This window comes from Camelus dromedarius, chromosome 14, assembly GCF_036321535.1.
Source record: "Camelus dromedarius isolate mCamDro1 chromosome 14, mCamDro1.pat, whole genome shotgun sequence".
NCBI lineage: Eukaryota > Metazoa > Chordata > Mammalia > Artiodactyla > Camelidae > Camelus > Camelus dromedarius.
In genome coordinates, this window is record NC_087449.1 from 45678121 (window position 1) to 45690207 (window position 12087).

The 12087-nt window shown below is 31.9% G+C and overlaps 1 protein-coding gene across 3 annotated transcripts in view; it reads right to left on the reverse strand.

The window, feature by feature from the left end:
* AGO3 (argonaute RISC catalytic component 3) overlaps positions 1 to 12087 on the reverse strand; it is a 109476-nt gene that overhangs the window by 27894 nt on the left and 69495 nt on the right. For all 3 annotated transcript variants that reach the window (XM_031464729.2, XM_031464730.2, XM_064493766.1), the window contains 2 exons: positions 3345 to 3504; positions 1913 to 2003 (listed from right to left, as the gene is read on the reverse strand). In XM_031464729.2, coding sequence (XP_031320589.1) covers positions 1913 to 2003; positions 3345 to 3504 — 251 coding nt within the window. The remainder of the gene's footprint in view (positions 1 to 1912; positions 2004 to 3344; positions 3505 to 12087) is intronic.

The window sequence follows — 12087 nt, forward strand, 5'->3', positions numbered from 1 at the left end:
ATATATGGCAGAGTGACTATAGTTAATACTGTATTGCATGTTTGAAAACTGCTAAGAGAGTAAATCTTAAAAGTTCTCATCACAAGAAAAAAATCTGTACATATGCATGGTGATAGACGTTAACTAGACTTATTGTAGTGATCATTTTGTAATACATACATGAATATTAAATCATGTGCACTTAAAACTAAAATAATATTATGTCAATTATACTTCAATTAAAACATAAATAAATAAAAGTAAACAGAATTTCAAGAGTATCAAATTCCTGTCAATAATTTAAATGTCTTACTAGAAACCAAAATATGGAAAATTCTTATATTTCTCTTGTCTCAGGTCAGATTAGAAAATAATCAAGTGTTTTAAAAAAAAGTGAGCCAGAACTTGCTGCTTACTTATGTACATGGAATTGTATCTGCTTTTTCTTTATCTTCTCTATGTTAAAAAAAAAGGAAGTGTGACCTTTTCTTTCTCACCACTAAAAAAAATAAATCCATACCCCTTCTGATGGGGGAAAAAAAATCCTCACAAAATCTTACTAGCCCAACAACCTACTGTATTACATTCCAATTCCCTGCATCTGGAATATCCCCAAACACACTAGATTTCTGCATTCTTAATTTTAATTTATATCACTATCATGGTAGTATCTATTATACTACGTGGCATTTATTACTTACATTGTTTCTCACACTAGTCAAAGTTTTTGGGAATAGAAGACATACAGCAAAAAGAATCAAATCCTACTTACAAAACCTCTGATAATCATAAAAGAAAGTGGATATTTGGTAAAAATGGATTTAGCAAAAAAGGACAATGACAACCCAGAATTTTCAAAGAATTTAAATATGTTTAAACTTTCTTGGAAAATAACTGCAAAAAAGGCAAATCCAAAGTTGAGTCTCTTGAATTTTTTATCATTTTATCTTCTATAAGAACAGTTTAATGAATATCAGAGATGGCTCAATACTACCTCTAGGACCCTTGAAATGTACACAATTTATGCATAACATTAAGAATACAAAGATTATGTAATTTATTAATAAATAAAAGTTAGTTTTCTTCACTAATAAAAGTAGCTTAGAATAATAAATAAAAATTTAATATTACTATAATTTTCAAGGATCGATTAAGATTTATTAGATTTTTAAAATTAAAATGTAGTTTATAATGAATGATAGAAAAAACATAAAAAGTTTGTGTAATTTCTGAAATTTATCAAGTATGTCTAAAAAATATTGACATTTTCACAATGTTGGCATTTGTTAAAATCAAGCAATTTTCAAGTTGGGTAAAATAGCTGGCTTTATGAAGTTTATAAGAAATACAGTTTTTGAATTGACACAGAAAGGTTACAAATATAAAAGTGGGCAAAAGATAGAATGGGCAGATATTAAAAGTATGAGGGGCAGTATTAAACAAAGAATTCAAATGCAAAGTATTTAATTGGACAAAAGTGGCAGATACACTGAAAAAAACCGCAATCCACCAAGCTTATAGGTAATGCACCTTTCTGTAACAAAGACACTACTAAAATACATCAAACTTTTTGAATTACAAAAAGTAACTGAAAATATACAACATGAAGAGGTCAAACAAACAAATTAAAGTAGGATACAGACAAGCTGAGTAATATTAATTAATAAACTTGATTTAACAGATACATACGGAACCTGTAGCCTCCAAATCAGAGAATAATCATTCTTTTCAAAAACCCAAAGGACATTTAAAAGTTGGCCCTAGATATGTCTATAAATAGATATATATTTATAAAACTTCATAAATACATTTTAAAAACTTTATATTTATAAAAGTTGGTTTCAAATAAAATACTAAAATTCAAAAAGTTGAAACCAAAATGTTGATCTTTGTATAAACTTTAGATAAGATAAACCTGCCTAATGACACTCACAGCAGCAATTGAAGGCTTCTTCCCATCACCAGCTGGTGGATGAGTGACGTCTGCTCCCAAAAAGATCACTGGTTGCTGGAACACAGATGGTCTTAAACACAAAGAGTTAGATAATTCATTTTTTCTCATTATCCAGTTATCTGTTTCATACTACTGCAACACAATTATAGGTTGCTGGTATAGCACAGAGGAGGCCCTTTATAGACAGCTTCATAGGCCTGAACTACTGACAGCTTTATTCTCTTAATTCATGAATCCCTAAGTAAATGAAGTAAAAGCTGTCATAAGGGATCTATCCAATGTCTTATTCAGAGCAGTTTTCTGCCTTAAGCAGTGGTGCTGCTGGTTACAAAGGGCAATTGCTGCTAGCATTTTTCATAACAGGCATAAAACGATAAACTTCCTCACATTAATCCACCAATTTATATCAATCTTTCTTTAATCTACTTACATTTTAAGCCAATGTAATCTCTCAAGGAGAAAAACAATCATTAAACTACACTGGGAGGGATTATGGGACCTATAACCAAAAGTATAAAATTTGAGTAACGTATTTAATAGTCATAAAGTAGCTAGTAGCTCATTTTATTTTAAAACTATATCCTTTAAGATTCAAATGACTGCTTCTCTTAGTTCTTGAACTTGTTGCTAAAACTTTACATTCATCTCATTTATGAATCTCATATTTAATAGGGATGGAAAATAGAGGCAACATGGAAAAACCGGAAAAGAGATTCTGTGTCAAACATACACAGGTCCCATCCTTACTCTAATGCTTATTTGTGGTGCACACTGGTCAAGATATTTAACTTTTTAGAGCCCTAATTGCTTCAATTATTAAAAGGAAACCTGTCGTTTCATTCCCCAAATAACTGTCTCTTCCCCAGCACCCTGTTTCTAGGTCATCATGCCCCATACAGCCCAAGAACTCTGAGACAAGATGGTGATCTAACAGTTAACAACTGTTGTCTCAGTGACTCCAGCAGGAGTTGATGTGGCTGAATTACTTCATTGACATGTGCCTCCCCTCCCACACCCGCCCAAGCCCCTCCTTTCTTCCTTCACTTTCTAGGTAAGTGAGTAGGTTCATGACTGAAGATGATTGAAGATGACTATCAAACAAAGAGAAGATTCTTCAAGCTGGAGTCGCTAGTGAGAAATTATTGTAAATAAAGTTCTCAATACTTTCTAGCTAGGGAAAAAGGTACTTTGCATACTAAATGAAAATGGAGGTGGAAGGGGATTTTTCACAATGGAATCTTTTAACTCTTATCAATCCAAACTCTTAACTTTTTGCCATAATGTCCACTTATCTCCTATGGCAGGAATCATCAAACCTGTCTCCTTACACAGATATTAGACGTGGCAATATATAGAAAAACTAAGATATGAAAAATAATGAATATTTTATTATGTGATTCACTTATTTTACCTTTGATGAGGTACAAGAATATTATTGATCCCTCCGAGTTTAACATTTATCTTTAGGCACAGGTTTGAGAGCGTTTGAGGGGATGTTTTTATTACATTCTTGACTTGAACACACTGCGTAGCCATACCCAAAAGTGTATCTCCGACACGTTTCACCTCCGCTAAGGAACAAATACAAATACCTCTAGTTAGAAAAAGGTCAAATTTTACTCAAAACTAAGCTGCTATGTAGGTTTCCCTCTGCAAAATACATCATTGTATTGCAGGATCCCCCAAATTATATCAATACTAAAACAAGGCTATTAAAATTTAAAGTATATTGCCTTGAAGATTAGCTTAAATATTTAGTGATAATTTTTCCATTTTTTCTTCATATATAAGAAAGGATAACCTACTGAATGGCACAAACTATATTCAATTTCTTGTAATATACAATGGAAAAGAATCTGAAAAGAATATATATATGTATGTATGTACATGTATAACTGAATCACTTTGCTGTACATCTGAAACTAACATTGTAAATCAACTACACTTCAATAAAAAATTTTAAAAAAGCATATTTTGTCATCATAAGAACAGCTTAACCACAATAACTGAAAAACCAGAGAAAAATATATATAATCCCTTATTAGCATTTAATTGTACTCTTCTAGTAATTTTCTCATTTATATTATTTTAATGCAGTTATAATCACAGTATATTTACAGATTTCAATCCTATTCTTCAAAATTTAGAGGTATTACAGTATAAATAGGCTTTTACCCTGTTCCTTTCCTCTGTCACTGTAATTACCATTAGTTCAGTGTATATACCTTCTTATAAAGATGACTTTATTATTTATAATGACAGCAGTTATTCTGTTTTTAAATGCCATAAGGTTCCTAACCACTCATATACTGACATATATTTAGCCTGTTTCAGGTTTTCATTATTTCAAACAATGCTATGAATAACCTCCTTGTATATTTACTTTTGTTTGGTTGATATAACTATAGCTTCAGGATTAATTTCTTCAGGTAGAATTGAGGAGTCAGAGGTATACATAAAAATTTAACATTTTAACAGATACCGACAAATTACCCTCCAAAAAGGTTTATTCATTCATTCTACAAATGTTTAATGTCTACCTAAACATGCTAGCACTGTGTGAAGCTCTGGTTACTCAGGAGAGAAACTGTTCTTGCTCTTAGAAAGTACAGTCTAGTCAGAGAAATAGGCATTAATTAAATAACTTCAAATTTAACATTACAACTATGAAACAACATAAAGGAGTGGTACAAAGTGCTATAAGACAATAAAAGTGAGAGAATTTGACCTTGTCGGAGAGGGCATGTAGAGCTTCCAGATGGAAGGGATGTCTTAACTAAAATTCAAAAGAATAATGTACATTTAGTTGGTGAAGGGCAGAAGATGAGTTATGAGAAGTAATACAGGTAGAAGGAAGAGGATGAACAAAGAGTTCCTGTGGGGAAAAAAGAGCATAAAGTGAACTGAATTCTGAAGAGGTAGGAATTCATGGATTAGAGCATGCAAACCCTTGGAAGATAATCTTAAATATCAATTTTATCAATTATATAATGAAAAACTACTGAAGTGGGGGTGACAGGGAAGGAGACCCAATCAGATCTGTATTTTAAAAATTTTACTCTGGACGTTGGTTATAGTATCAACATGTAAAATCTTAGAAGTCATCACTCCCTACCTCACAACAATAAAAAGCTGAACAAACTGAAAAACTATGATTCATTTATGTGAGGTAACCAGAACAGTCAAATTCATAGAGACAAAAAGAACACAGGTTTCTAGGGTTTGAGGGGAGAAAGGGGAGTTGGGGAGTTACTGTTTAGTAAGTGCAGAGTTTCAGTTAGGGATGATGAAAAAATTCTGGAGATGAATGAATGGTGGTGATGGATGCCCCAAAATGTGAATGTTTTTAATGTCACTGAACTGTAAACCTGTTAAAAGGCTAATAAAATTCCAATACATGCCACAACATAGATAAACCTTGAGGACATTACCTTAAGTGAAATAAGCCAGAAACAAAAGGACAGGTATTATATGCTTCCATTTATATGAGTTACTAGCATAGGAAAATTCAGAGACAGAAAGTAGAGTAGAGGTTACCAGGGGTTGGTGGGTAGGGGAATGGGGAGTTATTGTTTAATGGGTATAGAGGTTCTGTTTGAGACAATGAAAAAGTTCCGGAAATGGATAGTGGTGATGGTGCACAATGCTGTGAATATACTTAATGCCACTGAATTGCACACTTAAAAAACTGTTAAAATGGTAAATTTTATGTTATGTATATTTTACTACACACACACAGAAACTTGTTAAAAAGTAGCTAACTAAGGAACACTCCCATGAAAACAGTACCTCAGAAGGAATGAAAACTACAATCAAAATCTGACACCAAATGATTAACTTAAGGAAGGTATCACCTATACCAACATGACAAATATAGAGATTCCAGGGCTCTGGCAAAAGAGGGCAATACTACAGAAGAGGATGAAATAGGTAGCCACACTCAAGAAACAAAAATTAAATTAAAAAAGTGGCAAATGATGAAAGAGTTTTTCTACGAGAAAAACAAATGAGATAAAGGCTATAAAGGGGCTGTTTCTGAAAATAAGAATTTCGGAATTATTTTTAACACTTGAAACTATGTGAGTGGATAATCTGATTTATAAGTAAACATAAGCAAATAATTTTTTAAAAAGTGAAGGGGAAGTACTTTCTCAGACAAATAAAAACTAAGGGAATTTGTTGACAGTATACTTTGCCTTCCAAGAAATGACAAAAGATGTTTTTCAGAACAGAAGGAAAATTAAAAAAAAGTCCAGATATATATTAAAGAAAGGAAGGCCAGAGAAGGAATAAAAAAAGTAAAATAAAATATTTTATTTTCTTACTCATAATTGAACTAATAGATAACTGTTCAAAATAATAATAGCAACAATATATTGGGTGGTTATACCTTATGGATAGGTGAAATGAATGACAGCAATACTGTTAAGGGACGGGCAGGAGGAACTGGGAATACCCTGTCATAAAGCATCTACAATATTTGTGAAATAGTATAGAATTACTTGAAAGTGAACTTAGATTAGCTATAAACTTATACTGCAAACTCTAGGGAAACTACTAAAAATTTTTTAAAAACAAGTATAATTGATATGATAAGAGAGGAGAGAAAACAGAATAACATAAAATGCTCAATTAAAATTGGAAAAGGGAAAAAAAGAGACCAACTTTAAATATAAAGATACAGCTTAAAATAAAGTGATACAGAAAGATATACCATGCTAACACCAAGGAAAAGAAAACTGGAGTAACTATATTATTTTCACATGTAAATTTCAGAACTAGGAAGATTATCAGAGGTAAAGAGGGGTCTTCCATATCAATAAAAGGGTCAATTCTTTAAGAAGACAGTACAATCTTTAATATGTATGCTGCTAAGAAAAGAATTCCAAAATAAATGAGGCTAAAACTGATAGAATTGGCAAGGAGAAACAGACAAATCCTCTATTATAGTGGAGACTTCAACACACTTTGATCCAGTAATTGACAGATCCAGCAGGTAGAAGATCAAAGGATATGGCTGACTTGAACAGCACCATCAATCAACTGATTCTAAGAGTCATTTATAAAATACTTCACCCAATAACAGCATAATATACATGCTTCTCAAGCTCACAGGGAATATTCACCAAGATAGACCACATTCCGGTCCAGTAACACACCTTAACAAATTTGAAAGAATGGAAATCACACAAAATATGGTCTCAGACCACAATGGAATTAAACTAGATATCAGTAATGGAAAGATAGCCAGGAAATCCCCAAATACTTGCACATTAAACAACATAATTCTACATAACATATGGGTTAAAGAGAAATTCCTGAGGGATTTAAAGATATTTTGAACTAAATGAAAATGAAATACAACTTATCAAAAGTAGTGGGATGCAGTGAAAGCAGTACTTAAGAGAAAAATTTATGGCATTGAATGCATATATTAGAAAAGATCTAAAATCAACAATCTATGTTTCTACCTTGGGAAAATAGAAAAAGAAGAACAATACAGACCTAGAACAAGCAGAAGGAAAAAAATATTAACAATTAACAGCAGAAATCAATGAAATTGAAAACAAAAAATCAATAGAGAAAGTCAAGGAAACCAAAAACATTTTTGAAAAGATGAAAAAAATTGATAAACCTCTAGCGAGACTCCTCAAGAAAGAAGACAGAAACTATTCATGAAATGAAAAAAGGGTCCCTGGCCCCAAGGTTAAAGAATAATAAAAGATTATTATGAACAACTCAAGGCCTATAAATTATTAACTTACATAAAGTGGGCCAATTCTGAAATGACACTGTCAAATCTCACATAGAAGAAACAGATAACCTGAGTAGGCCTGTATCTATTATAGAAATTGAATCAATAATTAGTAACTTTCCAAAAAAAGAAAGTACCAGGCCCAGATGGTTTCACTGGCAATTCTACTAAACATTCAAGGAAGAAATAACAATTCTCTACAATGTGTTCCAGAATATAGAAGCAGAGGAAATATACCCTAACTTATTCTGAGGCCAAAATTACCCTAATACCCAAACCAGATAAAGGCATAACAAGAGAGGAAAACTACAGATTAGTATCTCTTATGAACACAGATGCAAAATTCCTCAACAAAATATTACCAAATTGAATCCAACAAAGTATAACAATTACATATCATGACCAAGTGGGATTTATTCCAGGCATGCAAGGCTGGGCTCATTATTTGAAAATCAATTAATCGATTACATTAAGAGAAAAAAGAAGAAAAATTATATGATCATATCAATAGATACAGAAAAAAAAACCTCTGACAAACTATCATCCATTCATAATAAAAACCCTCAGCAAATCTGGATTACAGGGGTACTTCCTCAACTTGACAAAAAACACCTACGGAAAGCTTATAGCTAACAATATGCTTACTGCTGAAAAACTAGATGTCTTCCCCCTTAGATCAGGAACAAGGCAAGGATGTCTCCTCTCACCACTGTGTTTCAACGTTGTACTGAAAGTCCTAGCTAGTGCAAGGAAAAGGATATAAAAATGGACAGTCTGGGAGGAAAAAAAAAACTGTCTTTGTTCACAGAGAAAGTGATTATTTATGCAGAAAATCCTCCTAAAATTGACAAAAAGCTTCCTGGAACTAATAAGTGATTATAGTAAGGTTATAGGATACAAAATAAATATATGAAAGTCAACTGCTTTCCTAAATACTAAAAATGAACAACTATAATTTAAAATTAAAAACACAGTACCACATACACTAATACCAAAAGAATAAAACCAGTATACTTAGGTATACCTAAGGTATACTATATAAATGAGGAAACTATGAAACTCTGATAAAAGAAATCAAAGAAGCTCTAAATAAAGACTTGCCATGTTCAAGGACAGAAAACTTAACATTGTCAATTCTTCCCAGCTTGATCTACAGATTCAATGTAATCCCAATAAAAATCTCAGCAAGTTATTTTGTGATACTGACAAACTGACTCTAATGTTTAGAGAGGCAAGAAACTTATTAACTAACAGTAATAGTAATGTAATTAGTAGGGAGGAAGAACAAAGTCAGAGAACTGACACTATCGGCCTTCAAGACTTGCCACAAAGCTACATTAAGCAAGACAGTGTGGTGTTAGCAAATGAATGGACATACAGACCAATGGAACAAAATAAAGAGTCCAAAAATAGGCTCACACAAATATAGTCAATCAATCTTTGACAACATAGCAAAGGCAGTTTAATAGAGAAAGATAGTTTTTCCAACAAACAGTGCTCGAACAACTGGACATCCCCATGCAAAAAAATGAATCTAGATACAGACCTTACATCTTTCACAAAAATTAAGTCAAAATGGATTATAAACCTGTATGCAAAAAGGAAAACTATAAAACTACTAGAAGACAACACAGAAAACTTAGGTGACCTTGGGTTTGGCAATAGCCTTTAAATATAATACCAAAAAGGATCTGTGAAAGAAAAAAATTGATGACTTTATTAAAATTTGGACTTTATTAAAATTTGAAACTTGGACTCTATGAAAGACAGTATTAAGAGAAGACAAGCCACAGCCTGGGAGGAAAAAATCGCAAAAATACGTATCCGATAAAGAACTATAGTCAAACATACAAAGAGCTCTTAAAACTGACAATAAGAAAACACATCAATTAAAAAATTTGCAAAAGATTGGAATAGACACTCCATCAAAGATATACAGATGGTAAATAAGCATATGAAAAGATGCTCAATAGTATGTGTTATTAAGGAACTGCAAATTAAAATAATAGTAAGATACCACTACACATCTATTAGAACTGCTAAAATCCAAAAACCTGACAACACCAAATGCTGAAGAGGATGCAGAGCAATAGGAACTCTCATTCATTGCTGGTGGGAATACAAAATGGTACTACTTTAGAAGACAATTTGGCAGTCTTTCCATTTGATACAGCAATTGTGCTCCCACTTATTTAGAAGACAATTTGGCAGTCTTTAGAAGACAATTTGGCAGTCTTTCCATTTGATACAGCAATTGTGCTCCCACTTATTTACCAAACTGAGTTGGAAACTTATGTCCACACAAAATCCTGCACGTAAATGTTTACAGCAGCATTATTCATAATTGCCCCCAACTGGAAGCAATCAAGACATCCTTTAATAAGTAAATGTATAACAAACTGTAGTACATCCATACAATGGAATATTATTCACCATTAAAAAGAAATGACTTAGCAAGCCACAAACAGACATGGTAGAATCTTAAATATTGCTAAGTGAACGAAGCCAATTAGAAAAGGGTACAGATCATATGACTCCAACTATATGACATTTAGAAAAGGCAAAACTAGAAGGACATAAAAAGACTAACAGTTGTCAGCGGTCTGAAGAGATGGAGGGTGAGATGTACAGGGGATTTTTAGAGTAGTGAAATCATTCTTTGATATTGTAATAGTAGATACATGACATTATACATTTGTTAAAACCTACAGACTTGTACACACTAAGAGTAAACCTTAATGTAAACTGTGGCAATATGCTAATAATAATTAATCAGTACTGGTTCATTAAATGTACCACATTAATACAAGATGTTAATAAGAAAAACTGCAGATGGGAGGAAAGGCATGTAGGAACTCTCTCTGCTATCTGCTCAGTTTTTCTGTAAACCTGAAATTGTTCTAAAAAATGAAATCTATTAATTAGAAAAATCACTGAGTGAATCACTCAGTGAAGCAGTATAGAAAATGGACTGAACGTTAACTAAAAGGAATGCAGGCAAGACCACCAGTTTGGAGGATGTGGTAATATCAACTTTCCCTCCCATCAACAGTGTGTAAGAATGTATATTTAGTAACAGCTTTGCCAAAAATGGGTGTTATCACTGGTGAAAAATACTAGGTCATATTTCTTTAATGACTAATGAGGTTAAGTATTCTGTCATAAGGTAACTGACCATCTGTATTTCTCTTTCAGGTCTTTGGTCTATTTTTCAGTTCAGTTGTTTGTTCTTTCCTTGATTTACAAATTCTTTGAGTTTAAAACCTTCCGCATTTTACCACTACTTACAAGATATCTTTTGAATTTTATAACCATCATTTTTAATTACTGCATACCAGTTCACCAACATACTATAACACACTCATTATTTAAAACCAGTTCTTAGTTTTTTTCAACATCACAGGTATGAAAATTTCATGCACAGGGATTTTTCTACATTATAAATTCTTTCCTTTGAACACATTTTTGGAATTGGAAATATTGAATTTCTGACTAAAAACACATTTTTATACTTTCGAGGAAAGGATATTATCACTTTATACTGCCATCAGCAATGTATTAAAATATTAGATTCACTACATACTCACAAATACTAGGTATTACAGTATTTAAACATATTTGCTAATTTAGTACCATAAAAAATTTCCTTTTATTAATTTTTACTTTATTGGTGAAAGCCAACATTTTCTCAAATACTTACTTGTTTTTTCTTGAGAAATTTTGGTTTATAGTCTTTTCTCATTACTCTAAAAGAATATAAAAATTTGTTCCTTTGAATGCAATAACAGATCTATCTGAATAGTTCAACTAATAATAAGCTAGTCCTCGTCTCCATTTATTGCAAATATTTTTCACAGTTTATGGTTTCCTTTCAATTTTAGTTATATATCTGTGACACACAGAAAATTTAATTTTTTTATGTAGTCAAATCTAACACTTCTCTTCTGTGAATTCTATCATTTCTAAATGTAAATTATTATACTCCATTTAATAGTTTGAAAATTATACTTTCTTTGTGTTTTTCCATGATTCAGTGATTTATATTTAACTTATTAATCTCAAAAAACTTTAATTTGTTTACAATAATAACAGCTAACATTTACTGGGTGTTTACTATATGTCAGGTGCTATATCCTAGGCTCTGTTTACATATGTAAATTTATTTAAGCTTTATAACCATCTTCCATGGGTTAGATATTCTTAGCATCCTAATTTCACAGATGAGGAAGGCTCAGTGTGGCTTGGTGTGGTTAAGTAATTCAGCTAGATCACACATGCAGTATACCTGGCAATATCTGGGTATTAAGCAGCACAGTCTGATTCCAGACCCTGTGCTTTTAACCACTACATTATGCTGATATTCAAGATATCTCAATGACATTTTTAATAAATAATTCTT